Below are 18320 nucleotides of genomic sequence, written 5' to 3' on the forward strand. Positions count from 1 at the left end.
GCCCTGAAAAACATGAGCCAAGGATCCAGAGCCACAATAAGTAAGGAAGAGCATCACACTAGAGATAAAATCGTGCTGTGCCAGGCAGTGCCACCCAGCCCTGGTGGGTTGGGGTTTTTCCTTAATTAGAAATATAAGCAATCCCTCTTGCTGGTCTATATTTGGACTAAGATATTTAAAGAAATGAAAAGAGGAAGACACGGAAATCCCCTGTGGAAGAAGGCTGATACCAGAAAATACAAAGATTACAGGGATATATAGGATTCCCATTTTGCCAGGCCAGGGATGGATGAGTAGAGGAGGAGGATGATGATGAAGTCCAGCTGCAAATCACTCAAGGCAGACCTAAGCTCCACCTTGCACCACTCCAGACCTTCCCAGGGAGGGATCCTGGGGTGGACCCAGAGCACCAGAGCTGAATGCAGACGGGTTATGTGGATTACAGGGTTATTTCCTTGTAGGGAGTCTACAAGAAAGATGGAGAGAAACATTTTACGAGGACATGTGGTGACAGACCAAGAGGGAAAGGCTTCAAACTGAAAGAAAGTAGATCTAGATTAGATGTTAGAAAGAAATTCCTCCCTGTGAGGCTGGGGAGACACAGGGTGCCCAGAGAAGCTGTGGCTGCCCCTGGATCCCTGCAAGTGTCCAGGGCCAGGTTGGACAGGGCTTGGAGCAACCTGGGATAGTGGAAGGTGTCCTTGCACATGGCAGGGGTGGGACTGGATGATCTTTGAGGTCCCTTCCAACCCAAACCATCCTGGGATTCAGTGGTTCCATGATTCTCTCTCTGGTTCAGCTGAGACTCCACATCTCACCACAGCTCCTTCAGAAAGCTGCTTGACCAGTTGCTCGCTTCAATCCTCACTCTGCATCTTCCACATGAGCTCCCCTGTCTCTCCTGGAGTCCTTGGTGACTGTCTGGACCTGTCTTGTCACAAAAGGCCAGCTGTCACCGCCATCTCTCGCCTCCCAAGTGCCACATGCCTGGCTCCAATCACTGTCACCCCTGCTCGTGCTCCTGGGCTGGCTGTGAAGCCCAGCAGCAGGGCAGACACGTGTGAGCACAGAGCTGTCCCTCCTGCTGGGACAGTCACCTCCAGGCAGCTGCAAAGGGAACTCCTGCCAGAGCCACACTCAGCAGAGCTGGGCTGACAAAGGCCTTCAGCCATGGAGATGCAGCTGCTCCACACAGAGTCTCCTAAAATCACCCCAAAACCTCCACGAGAGCAATGCACAGGGACAGCTGTGGTTTTCCAGGAAAGCCTTGTCCTGCTGGTTCAAACCGCCATGCTTTGGCCACAAGGAATGGACTTAGAGCTCGAGCTGGCTGGCCATGCCCACCAGCACATCCCCAGGGACACTGCTCTCGCCTGCCACTGCTGCTCCACCCTCTCCAGCAGCCCCAGAATGGTTGAGATGGGATTTTAACAACACCTTGGTGGCCTCTCTCTGTGCCCAGCTGCAGGCAAGAGGCAGAGAGCAAAATATCAGCACAAGTTGTCCTTCCAAAGGGGAAATTTGGGGTGTTTGTAGTCAAAAAGCTGATGGAGCACACACAGCCTGCAGCCCACGAGCAGTTTCTGGAATTGCCATGCTGGTACCACCCTCCTCCTGTCTCAACTCCATCCCCAGGGAGGAGAGTCAAAAAAGGGGAGCAGAGAAATGCAGGAGCCAGCCCAGCTCACAGCACCTCTGGAGATGAATATTCGAGTGAGTTTCCTCATTTTTTGTTCAGTAAGGAGAAAAGATGGCTTTGGGGAGATCTCATTGTGGCCTTCCAGAACCTTGAGAGGGCTTACAAAAAGGAGGGAGAGTGAATTTTTATATGGACAGATAGTGACAGGACAAGGGGCAATGGTTTTAAACTGAGAGGGCCAGGATAGATTAGGTATTAGGAAGAAATTCTTTATTCACAGGGTGCCCAGAGAAGCTGTGGCTGCCCCTGGATCCCTGGCAGTGTCCAAGGCCAGGCTGGACAGGGTTAGAGCAACCTGGGACAGTGGAAGGTGTCCCTGCCCATGGCAGGGGTGGCACTGGATCTGGAGTCCTAAGATCCTTTCCAACCCAAACCATTCTGAGATTTAACCCCTCAAAACCAGGCTTACACAGCACAAGAGTGATGTATAAACCCAATTCCAACCATCAGCTCACAGCACACAATATTTGTGACACCGCAGTGCCAGAGGTTGACAAATCAACAACAAATAATCCCTGGCTGAAAACCACCTTACACAGGTCCCTCTCAGGATGACCTAGAATTGATGGATCACCAATTTTCTTTCACCAGCCCAGCCAAAACCTTGTATCTGCTTGAGAGAGCAGGCGATGCTGCTCAGGAGGAGAGCCAAGAGCAATAGTTCTAATCCCGCGTTAACAAACATGACTCACCCATTTATTTTCACTGGTATGTTCATGGTTATTTTAAGCTTTGTCTAAAGAATGCCAGCTACTGTATAATGACTGCAATGAAAGATGGCAGTGTTTTTATTTTGCTTTACAACTAAAGCTTTATTTTTAGCTCCTTTTAAAAAAATGCAAAGCGAAACTGGCTTGGAAATTATTTTAAAGGCTTTGGCACTGATTTCCTTCACACAGATCCACATGAGCAAGTCCCACCTCCAGGTCAGAGTCCCCACGAGGGAAAACTGGTGGGGACTTTGCACTTCCCTGGGAGTCAGCTTGGCTGCCAGGACACCCCAGGCAAATCCCACCTCACAGGTGAGGGTTTTTAAGAGATAAAATTTCGTTTTGCAGGATGTTTAGCTCAAGTCGGAGTCTAGACAGCTGCTGTGTTTCCCCAGGCTCTTCCCAGCGCTCAGGTGGTGTAAGATGAATTCTTGGTGTGTTGATCCATCCTTGCCCTGCTCCCTGTTGTGCTGGTTTGCAAGCTGGAGCATCCCGGGGGGTCTGTGGGGTTACACCATAAGCTCCATCCATCTGCTCCCTGGCTCTCCATCTGCTCCCACGGAGAGGGGCTGGGTGTTCACTGGGGAGGGTGAGAGTCAGGACTGCTGGGCTCTGCTCCTCCAGACAAATCAGTGGAGGAGAGAAAAAATATCCAGAGCCCGAGGCTATCTGTCCTCCCTCTGTTACAAGTGGGGGAAAGGAAAACAACATCCAACATCTGTCCCAGCCCTGGAGAAACTTGGTACTGAGCAGTCAGAGCCCAGGGTTCAATGACCTTGGAGGAAAGGGGAAAAATGAGCACTTCCAGCTTCCTTCTCCTTGTCAAGATACAAAGACACTCACTCGACTCTCCAAGCTGGGAGAAGGGCTGCCTGGGGCTCAGCTGTGGAAAAGGACAGGCTGGGCCTGCTGGCTGCTCCTGCCTGTGCTGCCAGATGTGTGAAACATCTCCAACCCCCCTGGATAAGGAGCTGGAGGAGCTGGGGTTAAGCTCTGCTCACACGGGTGATGACTTTAATTTCACACATACAAATCCCTCTCAGGATTCCCCAGAGCTGGCAAACACGGAGCTCCCCAGGGCAGTGGCTGGTTGCTCTGACCTGGCCATGGCAGGGTTTTCCCCAGACCAGGTCTAAGCAAGGCACACTCTGGGTTTTGGGTCTCCCTGGACACCACCGTGCATGGCTGGTGGTTTGCATGTCCCAGGATGAGCTCCTTTCTGCCTCCATCACAGCAATTTCCAGGGGTAAACCCCAAATCCTGCTTGGGAAACAGGAGGAGCAGCGCCTTTGGGACAAGAGGGGCTGAACTTTAGCTGAGCAAGGGAATAACCCCATCCAGCCACCCTTCCCCAACCTCCCACAGCCCTGAGTGAACACCATCCCATAGCTTCATTCCTCCTGCCCACTCTCCCCACACTTGTATCTGGAATAAATCCCCTTTGCTGTCCCCAGCAGACAGAGGGATGGGGAGGCTGTGGCTGCTAGTACAAAACACAGAGCTGCTCACACAGGGTGCTCTCAGCAAAGCTGCTGCTCTCGGCTCTGCTCTCTGCTCCGTGTTTACGCAGCTCTGCTGGCAAACCCACAACTCGCTCCTGCCTCCGAGCAGAGCCGAGCGTCCCTAAGAATTTTCCATCACAAAGTCACTGTCAGGCTCCCGGAGCCGCTGGCTCTTCCGCAGCTGTTTTCTGCCCTCTTGTGAAGCTCCGCAGAAATCCATGGCTGCAGCTCTGCAGAAATCCACAGCTCTGCAGAAATCCACAGCTCTGCAGAAATCCACAGCTCTGCCGAGCCACATTCCCTCGTTTCCCAGGCAGAGGCGTGAAGAGATGGTGACTGTCCCCAGCTCACGGCACTAAGGATTTGCTGAGTGTGGAAAAGGGTTTTAAGGACCATCAGCTCTCCCAAAGAAGTGCATTGCTCCCACTTCTGCCACAGCTGGGCTCAACCCTGTTTGAGCTGCAATCAGGCACTTTGTAAAGCCCTGAGCCAGGAGATTCCCCCTTGTGCTCTTATTTGGCAGAGATGAAGCTCCTGCTCTCTCCATCCAGCTCAGCACCTCCCCAGGATCCTGTGGGAATAAAGGCTCAACCATCTATGGATTCTAAAAGGCTGAGCATCTCCACAGGTTCTTCCTCCCAACAGCTCCTGTTTCAGGGTTCATCCCTCCCTCTGCTTTTCCTGGCCTTGTTTTGGGAATTACCTCCATGGGACACTGGAATCTGGTGGTTTATCCCAGGGAACATGGCAGGGAAAGGACAGGGATGCAGTAAGCAGCCTGAGGCTCAAAGTGCTCCTGCCCACCACAGACAACAGTTATTTGTCCAGGAGGAGCAGAACCTTTGGCTCTGCTCCACATTTGGTGCCAGCGTGGGCTGGACCAGCACAGCCCAAATTTCCATTGCAATCCCCTATCTCCCCTTTGGCTCCGCGGAGGGACAGACGGGACGTGAGTCACTCAGACACTGAGACAGAGCAGGGACAGAAGGGGGAGTTGTGCCTTGCTGTGCGCGGTGCCCTCCAAGCACAGCCCCTCCATCTGATCCCTGCCATCTGAGCAACAAGTCATCTCCTTTCCAGGGACAGCAGGACAGCTTAGACCAGCACAGCCCAGCCAGCCAGGTACCTCTATAAATCCATGTGCCTAAAACCTGCAGTGCTGCCCCCAAAGCAGCAGAACTGAGGGACAGCAGGGGTTGTGACTCAAAACCCTCCAGCCCTGTTAGGGACCGGCAGATTCACCCCCACGCTCTGGCTGCAAAAGCTGCCCAGGTCAAACCCCACACAGCATCCTGTGCTCTGCTCCGTCTCAGCAGTGCCAGTGACAGATGCCAAGGGCTCCCTGGGGTCCCTTTCATCTCGCCCAGGCATGTGACACTCTCACACAGACGGTGACTGGTCCCACCCATTCCTTCACTCGGGCAGCATGACGTACAAAGCACCGGCTGCACAGCCTGCTGCCTTCTAAATGCCAGGGACAGGGCCAAACAAACCCCATTTGGTCTGCCATTGTCACAGCCATGGCAGGACTGCTCCTTAAACACAGCTTTATTCTGCACTGTGATTGGATCCAACAGCACAACACCACACTGAGCCTCGCTCCTTCCCAGAGCTGCATTTCAGCACCTGGGCTCTGAACCCCTCAGGTGCTGCCAGGGAGCTCCTTGTGTCCATGCAGGATCCACTCCCAGAGCTGGCAGTTGGATCCAGAGCGTCCAGAGCCACTTGGCAGATGGCACAGCCACCCTGCTCGGCTGGCAGACAGACACTGAGCCACGTCAGCCCAACCCACTCTGACCAGGGAGACAGGAGGAAGGTCAAACCATCTGCTTGCCCAGGGCTCAGGGCTGGATTTAAGGACAGAGTGTTTAAAGACTGGAAATCGGATCTCAGATTTCCCCATTACACAAGTGCTTTAGTCTTGCTTCTGCCCAGTCTCCGTGAGCTTGGAATCCTTTGGGTGCTAAAGCTGCTCTGAAATGGGAAAGGACTCAACAGCACAGATATCCCCAAACTGATGCTCCCTCTTGTGCCCTAAGACAGTCAGACTGACTGTATTCCCAGAACAGGAAAAAATATTCTGGGTCTCTCTCTTTTTTTTTTTTTTCTTTTTTTTTTTACAATTTAAGTTTTTGAAGCTATTACTGCTAAAATATTTTGGATATTTTCAAATCTTCTGTTGACATCAGTTTCCATCTCTTCCCAGAGCAGCAGCTGGTGCCTCTCATCACAAGCAGCTGCATTTCATGAGACTGTACCTCCTGCCAAGGGTTTGGGGGGCTCTGAGACACATGTGCACATCCACTCAGGCTTATTAATTCCTTCTGCAATGAAGGAGACCTTTATTTTTCCTTGAAACCTCGCACTCCTCCTCAGCTAAACCATATCTTGAGTGCCCTGGTTTGAACTCCCAGCTCACAGTGTTCTGAGCTGGAGAGCTGAACTGCCCAACCTCCTTCTGAGCTCTCTCAAGCTGAGTTTTCATAAGTCTCCCCAAGTAACCCAAGTGCTCCAGCCAAGCTGGAGTTCTGAGCATTCCCAGCTGTGTCTGCATCCAGTTTGGCTCTGATGTGTAATTAGTTCAGTGCCAGGTTGGACAGGGCTTGGAGCAAACTGCAATAGTGGAAGGTGTCCCTGCTATGGCAGGGGTGGAATGAGATGAGGTTTAAGGTCCTTTCCAGCCCAAACCATTCCATAATTCTGTGATTCTGTAAGAGCATTGTCCTCCTGCTGCTGGGCAGCAACCCTGTCACCAGAGACTCCCAGGTTGTCACTTGGGTGTAAATCTGCTCAGATGAGCTTTTTCCTTTTTCCCAAGTAACCCAGCAATCCCAGCTGTGCCTGCATCCTGCAGGGCTCCTGCTTGGCTCTGCTGTGTATTTATTTCAAGGCCAGGTTGGACAGGCTTGGAGCAACCTGGGATAGTGGAAGGTGATCCTGCCCGTGGCAGGGGTGGAACTGAATAAGCTTTAAAGTTTCTTCCAACCCAAACCATTCTGGGATTCTGTGATCTACTACTGAAATGTCTTACTGGTGTGACAGGCTGATCCTAAGGGTCCATATAGGCTAAGGAATCTCTCATAGGCTGAAATTAAGCTGTGCCTGCCCAAACTCTTTCCAACCAGAGGTGATCTGCTCAAACATCTCCTTGTGCTCTCTGCCCCAGGGGTGCAGCTGAGCAGGAAGGTCTGTCCTGCAGAGCCCTGGCTTGGCTGGGAGCACCAGGTGCTGCTCCAGGGCTTGGTGATGTCACTGTGGTGATGTCACTGTGGTGATGTCACCGTGGTGATGTCACTGTGCTGAAGTCACCGTTTCATCACCATCAGGGCAGCTCAGTCAGCTGCCCCAGCAGTGATGTCACCCCATGTGCCTGGATGAGGTGTTTGTCACAGGAACAGGGAAAAGGTTTCTCTCATTAATGCTAAACATAGGATAAACTGGAGGTTCATGTGCCACACTCCTGGTAGAAGGAAAAATTAATATGTTGGGGCATTTCTAGGAGCTTCCAAAGCCACAGAAATGCCTATTAGTGAGGTGAGGTCCAGGGTGGATCATTCCCACTCTTTTCTTTCCTTCTTGGAATAAAGGTTGTCAGTGCCATGAGTGACAAAAACATTGATCCTGTTGTCAGCTCCACTAAAATCAGTGTTCTGGGAGAAGGGCTGGGATGGGAATGTGCTCCTGGGCCATGGCAGCCCTCCCTGCTGAGGAGGCAGCAGGGATGTGATGGAACATTGAGCAGAAAGAGGCAGGTGAGGGCTCAGGTGAGGGCTCAGGTGAGGGCCCAGGGGAGCACACAGGTGAGCACACAGGTGAACAAGGCCCCAGCATGGACAAGTCCAGACCACTGCCAGAGCCACTCCTTCATTCTGCTCCTGTCCCAGTGCACTAAACTGGGGAGGTGCCATGGAAACTCCTTGATTAATCACGGACTGCTTAGGGACGAATTATAAAATTCTGCTCCCATGAAGGTGAGAGAAAAACACAAACTGATTTTTGCTAAGATTGGACTCTTACACGAGAAGATTTCCACCCAAAATAGAGCTGCTATTTTGGCTTTCTGCAGTGGTGTCTTTCTCCCACTCAATCCTTTTTTTCCCCTGCTGTAGCTGGAGGGAATGGTCAGATTCCCTCCTTTGGACCCTGCAGCATCAGAGGTTGTTTCCAATCATCCATGGGAGCAGGAGGCACTGAGGATAGGCTGGGGAAGCAGGGTTGGTGAATCCTTTGGTGTTGGGATAGTCCTGCTGATGGAAATGTGAAGCCAAAACACCCTTTTGTTCCAGGAATTGTGAAAAGGAGACAGCCTAAGGTAATCTCTGCTGACTCTGAGAGGGATATTCTGCCCATTCTGGAACTCTCCCAGGAGCTTTGTGCTCCTGGCATCCACCAGCTGTCTATGTCAACACCTTGCAGCCAGCAGCCTTATTTCCAAGTGCCTTTTGCATCAGCAGTGCCAGCGTTTCACATTCTTCCTGCTCCTGCAGGGATCTTTTCAATTGTCCTGGGGCTTTTAGATGGTTTTGGGCACTTCTACAAGCATGGCTGGAGCAGGAAATTTTGAGAGAGGGCTCTGTGTGCAGCTTGAATGAGCTCAGCCCCTCCTGACCGATGCCTTTGCCCTGAGCTCCACCCATCCAAGGTGCATTTAGAGCAGCCAGACATTCTCTGAGGGGAATGAAGCTGTGGCTGCGTGAAAAAAACATTCAGGATGTGGCTTTTCCTCTTTTTCTCAGGTGCAGGAGATGATATTTCTGGCCATGCAATGCATCTGTGAGGGCAGCAGCACATGCAGTGCTCCCAGCTGGTGATGCTGCAGCTCCTCACTGCTCATCGAGCTCTGTGCCAGTGCTTGAAGTCTGCCATGTCAGTTCTGGGGTGATTCACTGTGCCACAGCAACGAATTCCTCAAAGTCTTTCTCTTGAAAGGACTTGCACTGAAATGTCTGTGGGTTAGGAACACCCTGAACAGGGCAGCCCTGAGGTCACAGCTTTGGCATGGCAGCAGATCTGGGAGGGAAATGGTTTGGTGTCAGCTGGATGCTAAAATATTCCACCTTAGGGAGGTGAGAAGCTCCTGGCATGTGCCAGCCTGTTCCTACTGTGTGCTGGCCGAGCAGCTGAGGTGGCTCCTGGTTCCCTTTAATCCCCCAGGAGGAATATCCTATTTGGGCTACTGCCCTGTGCTGTTAGGCACATTGATTCCTTCCCTCATTTGGCTAATGGAGCTGCAAAGTGGCCCAACCTGGAGGGCCTGTTTGCCCAAGGGCAAGCTTGGCTTTGTCCCCAAAGCTGGGATGAAGAAATGAGGGACAGCTGGGCAGGGTCCCTCTGCTCACAGTCATTTCTGACCCTGGTGGAATGCTGAAGGGCACAAGGGTGTTTGGCCAGGTGAAACAACAAATTTAAAACTCAGGGACACACACAGCCTGTGTCCCATCCTGGGACAGAGAGGGGCTGAGAAACACTTCTGCATTTCCACAGCAGCATTTCCCAATCCCTGCTTGTGCCACCTGGGTCACTCCTACTCACTCCACCTGCCCTTCTCCTTTCCAAGCCCCACCTTTTTGGAGTCCTGCAGAGCTCACTCTGACACCAACCCCACCCAACTAAGTTTTTTCTAACTCCTTGCTCCTTTTGAAAGACACCAGGGACAGTCCAAGGCTTTGAAAGCCAGGGAGACGTGGAGTCTTGGCTTCCCTCTGCTTTTCCACGATAAACACTATTTACTTCTTGGTGCTGCAAGATTGGGTAAGAAGGTGAAACAGATGGATTTACAAACTATACAAATATTACAGGGGTGCAATTAAGAGTAAAACATGGCCTCTGTGGCGTGATCCATGGGTTTGGTTTGGGATTGGAGGGCCAGAGCTGTCCAGCTGTGTTTGGAAAGCAGTGCAATAATGTGTCACATTTCCAGCTCCTTCTTGTGCTGCTGGCTCAGGGCAGGAGGGCTGGAGCCCACAGCTTGAGGCACTGGGAATGATGGTGCTTCTGCAGGGCTGGCTCTGGTTTTCTCCCCAAATCATGGAGCTGAGCATCAAGGTTTCCCTTAAGCTCAAGAGCTTTCTGTGCCTCACCCAGGGGCTCCAAATGCCATTTTCCTCCTGCATCAGAAGCTGCTGCTGAAGTTGACTCTTATTGCAGTTAATTCTTAGGGGTTCCTTACACTGAAGTGTAGATGAAAAATTATTTCCCATGCATTTGTCCTCTTGATTAGGCAGGGAATGTATTTATTCCTCTTGTCTTGAGTCTTCAGTTTGATTTTGCTGCTCGGCAAGGTGTGTGCAAGGAGCTCAGTGCCTTGGCTCCTGGGGGTGACAGACACTGCTCCCGAGGGGATTTGGGGATTTGGGGTTGGATTAACACTAGGCTGATGGTTTGGGGTTAGGGAAACCCACAGCCCTGTCAGCCCCAGCATGTCCAGCACTGCTCTGCCATCCCCAGGGCTGTTTTGCAATCCCCTCACACAGATCACATCCAAATCCCTCCAGCCCTGCCCCAGCACACAGCAAGAGGGAGAGAAACATCTTCTGGGTGGGTTTGGAAGCATTTTACCTGCAAATACTGGGTAGATTTCCACGTATATCAGATGAGCTCTCTCCAAGCTATCATTGGTTTTTTTGGCCACTTGCCTCTGTCTCACCCAGCTCTGTGTTGCTTTTCCCAGGAGCAACTTCCCAATGCTGCCAAGCTAAGAAGGCTTTGCATTTCTTGGTGGATAATCAATAAATCACTGAGTTTGTCAGACTTTTCCCCCTCTCTTTCCTTCTTTATCAACCTGTTGCTCTACTGAAACCTCAGCCATGTAAGAGGCAGGTGAAGTCACAATTTGTTACCTGGACTCTGCATTTTTAGCCTTTTTTTAAGTGAACTCAGGCCCTGAAATTGTGAAACAAGGAAAACAACCTGGGTTGTGACTTCTTTAGTAACCCAATCACCTTCTCTAAATTCTCTTGTGACTTCTCTGGTAATCCAGCCACCTTCTCCACTCCTTGCCATGGGGTTTGGCAACCAATTACAAATGGGGCAAGAGAGTTTTGCAAGACACTTTTGTACCAGGGGGTATTTGCTGATTCCTACTGCCCAAGAGGCTGGAATTTTGTGCTGGAACCCCAGGGGATCAGTGAAGCAGTTACCACTTGGGGAAGGAGCTTTTCCCTCCCAAGGACTCAGTTTTGGCCCCACTGTGATGCTCCCCCAGCCCATCCCTGTGACATGTGGCTGTCCCCATCGCCTGGGGCTGCCCAGACACCCTGCAATGCAGTAATCTGATTTTAATGAGCATTAAGACATCAAACCATCCACTTCTGCCCACTGCTGCTGTTTCACTGGACGTTTGGCTCAGAGATTTATGGCAGACAGAGGGATATAAGACAGTGAGAGTGTGGCTGGAAAGGGAACCACAGCTGAGGGTTGCCTGGCTCTGGAAAACCCATTGAAGCTGTTGGGCAGCTGCTTTCTTGTGCTTGGAGTGCTTGGAGTTAGCAGAGATGTTGAAAATAAGTGGAGAACAGGGAAGACCTTACTCTATAATGATCAGAGGCTGCAGTTTCATGATTATATATGAAGCTGGAGTGTTAGCTGCTTTTCAGGACTTGTCTCCTGACATAATGAAATCTGCACACAGGATCTATGGCTCATCTTCAGGATCAGTCATATCTACAGTTGGACTGTGTGGATGTGATTTGGGTAAGCACTACACACTTCTGTTCATTCTGTGTCTAAAGGGATGGAATACCTGGGAGTTTTGGAGTTGCAAAAGATTTTTGTTTCATTATCAGTTGTCAATTCCTCAGGTTTTTCCTTTATTGGCTTGTTGAATAGTGGAAAACATGGGTAAATTAAGCAGCACAGAGAAAACAGAGTAGATATAGTCATTTATTTTATTAGTCATTTTAGGCATCTTATTAACTTGAATTAATAGCAAGTATATCTAATAAAAGAAACAGAGGTGCTCTCCCCAGCAAGGCATTTGGGATTGTCAGTAGATTCCTAAAACAAAGAGGGAAAAGAAAACACATTAGCAGAGCACAGATGCAGAGCTAACAGGAAGAAATGTTATACAAAGGCTTCCTGTTAATTTTCTCCCATATCTTCAAAAATTTTTAAGATGCCTTGTGGAGAAAATGGAGAGAAATGGGGAAAAGAAAACAAAATACTTCTACTTCCTGCAGTATTGAAAGTCCTTGGAAAATTTGGGTCCTAATGAAAACCATGGCTCTATATCAGCATTTAGCAGCAGGGTAAAATACTCCTTTCCCAAGTGGAGCTGCAGCTCGGAAAATACATAAATAACATATAATTGCACATAAATAACAATATGAGGGATGCAGAATGATTGCTTTGTTTGCTTTGCTTTGCTTCAGATGAGATCAGGGCATATGTCCTCGACAGAGTGAAAACCTCCCTCTGGGGTCTGGTCCCTGGAGGAAGGATGCTCAGACTGCTAAGGGAAGCCTTACACAAATTCCTGCCCCCGAATGCCCACGAGTTGGTGTCTGGAAAGCTGCACGTCGTTGTCACTCGCCTGCACGACTGGAGGAGTGTGACAGTGTCTGAGTTTGACTCCAAGGAGGAGCTGATCCAGGTGGGAGCAGCCACAGCCACGAGGGAGGAGATTTGCTGCCTGGCCATGTGCCACAGCACAAAATCCCAGAATGGGTTGGGTTGGAAGGGACCTCAAAGCCCATCCAGTCCCACCCTTGCCATGGGGTGGATCCATGCCACTGTCCCAGGTTGCTCTCAAGCCCTGGCCTTGGACACTTCCAGGGATCCAGGGGCATCCACAGCTTCTCTGGGCACCCTGTGCCAATGCCTCTCCACCCTCATCATAAAAAATTTCTTCCCAATATCTATATCTCCCCCTTTTAGTTAAAAACCACCACCCTTTGTCTTATCCTAACAGGCTCTGGTCCATGGTAGTCCATGGCATGATTTCTGTCCTTGCCACCCTCTGAATCCAGATAAACTGAAATAATTTTAAAAAGCCAGCCCTTTTGGTGGCTGGCTGAGTTATCCTGAGCATGCAGGGAGCAAATTGAGGCATTTTCCCTGTTCTCTTCCTACTTCTCTGCCCTGGCTGTGGCTATCAGACATGGTCTGGTGCCCAATAACCCATCTGGGGAACCCTGTTTTGGCATTCCCAGCTGAGCCACCACTCCCAAAGGCAACAGTTTCCATGGCTCTTCACTCACCTCTGTCCTTCCCATCTCACCCACAGGCCATCATGTGCAGCTGCTTCATCCCCTTTTATTTTGGATTTTCCCCTCCAAAGTACCGTGGGGTGGTGAGTAGCCTTGTAGTCTGCCTGTCCCAGCTCAGGGTCCCTCCAGGCTCTGTCCTCTCTCCAGTGGTGACATTAAATATCTGTACCTGTGTTTGCCACCAAAGCAGCTCGAGGCTGTGACTGCAGAGGAAAGAACAGCCCCCCAAAATCTGACCTCGCTGCAGACAGAACTGAGCTGCTCACAAAATTATCCATCCTCCCCCTGTCCCTGGGGTTGCCTCAACTCCCTTCTGCTGCACTTTCCTCCCAGTTTCATTACAGTAATTTTTGGGCTGGGAGGGAGGAGGTTGGGCATGGACCTGGAGAGCACTGAGCAGTGGGTGGGAAGATCTCTGGAGCCTGGGTGGGGAGCAAACCCCAAATCTTTGCCTGTGTGACCAGCACTGCTCTCTGTGCCCAGGGCAAGGCTCAGGGCTCCCTGTTGTCTCTCCTAGAGGTATGTGGATGGGGAGCTGGCCATGTGGAGAGCTGATTTCGTGTCCAGAACCACCATCACCATCTCCTCCTTCGCCGGCGAGTACGACATCTGCCCCAAGGATGGCCCAGCTGCCTTCCTCACCTTCCAGCTCTCTGACTCCACCCTGCAGATCTCCAAAATGAACATCTGCCGCCTCCAGCACATCTTTCAGTTTCCCACCCGTCAAGTGAGCTGCTCCTGCAGGTCCCCAGAGCCATGAGCTCCCTGCAGCTGCCCAGCTGCCCTGACTGCCACCTTCCCCGCAGGTCTTGGACCGTTTTTATGTCCGGGGCTATGAGGATGCAGTCTCCTTCCTGAAGAGGCTGAGTAAGTGACTGGGAATGAGGAAATAGGTTGGGTGCTTCCCTTACCTTGACACAAGGTAAGAGATGCTGTCCCAGAGTGACTGGGGCAGAGAAATGCCTGTCCTGCTGGCACTGTATTCCTGCATTCCTGTCACTATTCCTAACTATCACTGGTTACTTGAGTCCTGGTCTCTCCTGAAGCTCCCTCTGGAGCCACACTGCCCTTTTCTCTGCCACACTGGGCATGGCAGAGCTTTTTGCCAGGGAGCACAGGACCTCCTGTGTGGTGTTTGATAACCCCCTGCTGCACAAAGCAGCAATGGTTGGTGATCCCTGAGCCCTGGGGTCCTCAGCATCCCTGTTTTCCAGTCAATCCAGTCATCCCTCACTCTGCTGCAGACCTGGAAGCTGAGCAACAAGCAGTGAGATCTGCATTCTCTCCCCACCAGGAGACTTCCAGGTGAATTACTTCGAGGGTTTCACACTTTCCTTTGGCAATGAGCCACATCTGAAAGGTGAGGAGATCCTGCACCTGAGGCCACAGCTGAGAGCTCTTCGCTGCAGAGCCATGGACCAGGAAAATGACACCCAAGAGAATGCAGGGATGAGCCAGGCAGTGGATGAAGAGGAGTAGGAAGCCCCACACCTCCTTCTCCAGCCCTATGAAGGTAAAGAACCAGCACCTCCTTTACCCCATCGCTGTTCCAGTGACACTTGCCCAGGGCTGTCAGTGCCCAAAGATGCTCCCAGGCAGGTGAGAACATCAGCAATGGGAGGAAATTCCCTCTCAGGTCAGGGTTACTAGTGAGGCCTCACAAGGAGCTGGGTTTGGATGAGGATTGAGGATTTCATTTGGGGCTGGGTCAGCAGGGCTCTGTGGAGAAGGAGATCTTTCCATGGAGAAAGCCATGGGTTTACTCACCTTGTGAGGTAACAACAGCTTCTGCCCACCCATCCCTTCCCCAGGGGTGTCTCAAGGGTTCAGGATTGCTGTGCCAGTCAAATCCCAACTTCTCCTTAGGAGCTCTGGCTGCAGCCACAAAAATACTTGGTGCGAGGAAAGCATATTAGAGCTGCAGGTAAACCTCTACCTGCATCATTTTTAAGCAACACAAGGCAGGTTGAAATCCAAAGCCTGTAGTTTTCTACAATCCTGTGCAAAATAATGCCCTCTGCCATTTTAGTTTTGCATGGAAAACCAATGAATTTTCAGCATCTCAGTTTCCACTTTGTTGTTACTAAAAAATACAAAGAAACATCTGAGGAAATTCAATGTTTCTTTCAATTTTACTCTTTATTTTCTTTTTCTTTCCGAGTCTTTCAACATTTCAGAAATTATCAGCTTAGGAAAAATTACATAGCTTTTTCAACATGATGATTAATTAAAATGTAGCCACGCAGATTAAATTAAAAGTGAAAAAAAGACCCAAATGTTGTTCTGCTATATCTAGGAGACCCACATCAAATGAGGAATATAAAGGGGAAAGAACAAAACTGTTACCATTCCAGGTCTAAAAACAAAAGCTTGGAAAACATGAAATGGAAGCAAGGAAGATGTTTTCCTTTGAAAACAAACCAACTCTAGACCCACTAAGAAATGCAAGACACAATGCTAGGCTGTACAAGTCGCTTCCCTGGTTGTTTTCTTAAAGGCTCCGTCAGTCTGAGCTACATGGAGCTTTTGGAAGCAGCAGAGCAGGATTGAGGTTTATTTGGATGTTGGGCAGCTCTGAGCTGTCAGGAATCTCTGTCTCTGGTTTGCAGCTGGGCTGCAGCGTTTTTCACCAGCTTCAGGTGAAAAATTCCTCCTGTGGAAGGCATCAAGGCTCATTTGTTAGGCCAGAGAGTAACCAAGGAGTGAGTCCAGGCTCTCAGCCTCCAGAGGAGAAGCACATCAGATTTGTCCAGTTCTGGGAATGAAAAGCCCTGCTGATCAAGGCCAGAAAAAGGCTATTTCACTGTTTATCTGTGCAAAACTAGAGTATCACTGATGAGAGTATCATTTCCTACCAAAGCAGCAGGGGGATAAACTTGTGAACAGCTTGTACCTGATATTTTGAACAAGTGCTATTTCCAAAGGACAGGTGTCTGGAGCCTGCAATCCCATGAGACTCAGGCTGGATGAGCAGGTTATCCACAAGGATTTGCCTCTTACCCATGTGCCCAGCAGGACAATTGCTCAAGAAATTGCACTTCCTTGGTACCCAGGCTAGAAGCAGAGTCTGGCATAGACAAGCCACAGGCAGGGCTGGGCAGTGCTTGGCTTTGCTGGGCTCACTTGCATGGATCAGACTCAAGGACTCTTCCTCTAGACCTGCACTGGGATTTAGCTCCAGAGGGAGCTCCTTCTGGCTTGGGTTTTCTCCAAATTCTCATCCCTCCCACCTCAGGCTTCACATTTCCGCTGAGTTCAAAGCAGAAGGAGACCAGCAGCAGGACAGGAGTACAAGGGTGGGATTTTGAGGATTCCAAATCCTGCTGCCCTTTGGACAACAGGAGGAAGGGAAGCAGCTCTGACCAGGCACTGGAACCCAGTTTGTCCCACAGGAGCTGTCAGAGGTGTCTGTCAGACTGACCAACATGGTTTTATTCTCTTTAGGGCCAGGCCAGCCACTGAAGAGCATTTTTGACCTGCAGCTGCCTTTGGCCCCAGTTTATGTTTTAAAGAGACAATGAGCAGCTTGGAGCCCAGCCTGGATGCCAGCCTGACCTGTCCTGAGGAGCACATGGGCTGTGACAGCGATGTCACAGCACAGGCAGGGCACAGACCCTGATGATCCCCATGGCCCATCCCTACAGGAGGCATTTCAGGCTGGTTCTGTCCCATCTGCATCCCACTTCGCTTCCTTGGGGTGAAACAAACTCCTGGTGTGAATCACAAAAATTGGTGATTCCAATCAATGCCAAACTTTGCCTCTATCCATTGCCTCTGGCAAAGCCTCCTGTTGCCATTAGCTCCAAGCTCATGTCCCCAGGAGGAGACAGCACAGCTCTGCTTGCTTGAAATGATGAGGGATTAATAAAGCAAAACCCAGCTGATTTGAATATTGAGTCATTAAATACTTATTTCTTACTCATTCCTGCAGGGTTGGAGCAGGAGGGTTCTGTGCTGAGACATTTTCGTTTGGGGGTTCCTTGCAGGTTGTTTTTTTTGTTAAAGTTCTCAAAGTTTTACTCATTTTTCATGATCAAGCACCACACAGGGCAGGTGGGATACCTTGGGCAGTTCAAACTGTGCTCCTGCTTGTGGCTGAGGTTTGCAAATGCATTTAATGGATTTGGAAGTCCAATTCCTAGATGAGAATTTTCTCAAGGGGATTTTAATCCCCATTTCAGTAAGGTAACTGCCTCAGGCTGACTGAAATGGTAAAATCCTGCCTGGAGGTGGGCGTGGTGCTTGCAGGAGCCTGGAGAAGGAGCTGTTGGATAAGTGGGAGGGAGCAGAAGTACAAAAGCAAATAATGGTTTGATTGTCCCAGCCTGGGGAGGGCTGGGTGTCTCTGAGCCTTCAGCTTTGCCCTGTGGCAGGAACAGCTGGATTTGAGCAGCCTGGCTTTGGCTGCTGTGGTTGAAAGACATAAATCCTTCCAGGGTGGATGAAGACAGGAGCAGAGAGGATCCAATGCAAATGGGATCCATCAAAATGGGCCAGAAAGATAAAGGGACTGCAGCACCTTCCCAATAGAGACAGGCTGAGAGAGCTGGGGCTGTTCAGCCTGGAGAAGAGAAGGTTGTGTGGAGACCTGAACACCTTCCAGGGTCTGAAGAGGCTACAGGGAACTGGAGGCTGGAGGAGGGATTGTTCATCAGGAACTGGAAGGACAGGACAAGCTGGAGTGTCTTCCCACTGCCAGGGGGCAGGCTTTGACAGGACATTGGGAAGAAATTTTCCCCTGTGAGGGTGAGCAGGCCCTGGCACAGGGTGCCCAGAGAGGCTGTGGCTGCCCCTGGATCCCTGGAAGTGTTCAAGGCTAGGCTGGATGGGGCTTGGAGCAACCTGGGACGGTGGAAGGTGTCCCTGCACATGGCAGGGGTTGGAACAAGATAATCTTTAACCCAAACCATTCTGTGATTCTATGAAATAACCATCCAGCTTTCATTTAGCAAACTCATTCCAGAGAAAATATTCCCAGGTCGCTGATTTCAACCAGAGATGGCAGAGCACAGGATATTGATCTTCCACAGAGCACTCACAGCTAACTCTGAGTCTGGCTACATCAAAGCTGCCTTCAGCTACTCCCCACATCCATCCCTGCAGTCTCCAGGGCCCTTTGGATGAAGCTTCCCTCTGTTCCATTTCCCTCTGTGCAATTAAACAGGCTATTTACTCCAATAAACAGCTGGAGCTGTTGGGATCC

The 18320-nt window shown here is 50.5% G+C and overlaps 1 protein-coding gene across 1 annotated transcript; it reads left to right on the top strand.

Moving 5' to 3' along the window:
- The first annotated feature begins 9594 nt into the window (after nt 1-9594).
- Nucleotides 9595-16686, top strand: LOC146426905 (omega-hydroxyceramide transacylase-like). The gene is made up of 8 exons (XM_085082926.1): nt 9595-9662; nt 11542-11603; nt 12281-12501; nt 13135-13200; nt 13635-13844; nt 13924-13984; nt 14412-14630; nt 16562-16686. The coding sequence occupies exons 3-7, from the start codon at nt 12349-12351 to the stop codon at nt 14594-14596; spliced, it is 675 nt and encodes a 224-aa protein (XP_084939052.1). The 5' UTR covers nt 9595-9662; nt 11542-11603; nt 12281-12348; the 3' UTR covers nt 14597-14630; nt 16562-16686.
- The last annotated feature ends 1634 nt before the right edge of the window (nt 16687-18320 follow it).

Source organism: Lichenostomus cassidix, chromosome 26 (genome assembly GCF_008360975.1).
Source record: "Lichenostomus cassidix isolate B80296 chromosome 26, HeHo_3.0, whole genome shotgun sequence".
Lineage (NCBI taxonomy): Eukaryota > Metazoa > Chordata > Aves > Passeriformes > Meliphagidae > Lichenostomus > Lichenostomus cassidix.

Bases quoted from the DNA above. Each gene is read 5' to 3' on its own strand.
- LOC146426905 (XM_085082926.1), top strand. From the start codon at position 12,349: ATGCTCAGACTGCTAAGGGAAGCCTTACACAAATTCCTGCCCCCGAAT. The intron at 13,845-13,923 runs GTGAGCTGCTCC...CCTTCCCCGCAG, and splicing joins TTCAGTTTCCCACCCGTCAA to GTCTTGGACCGTTTTTATGT. The intron at 13,985-14,411 runs GTAAGTGACTGG...TCTCCCCACCAG, and splicing joins CTCCTTCCTGAAGAGGCTGA to GAGACTTCCAGGTGAATTAC.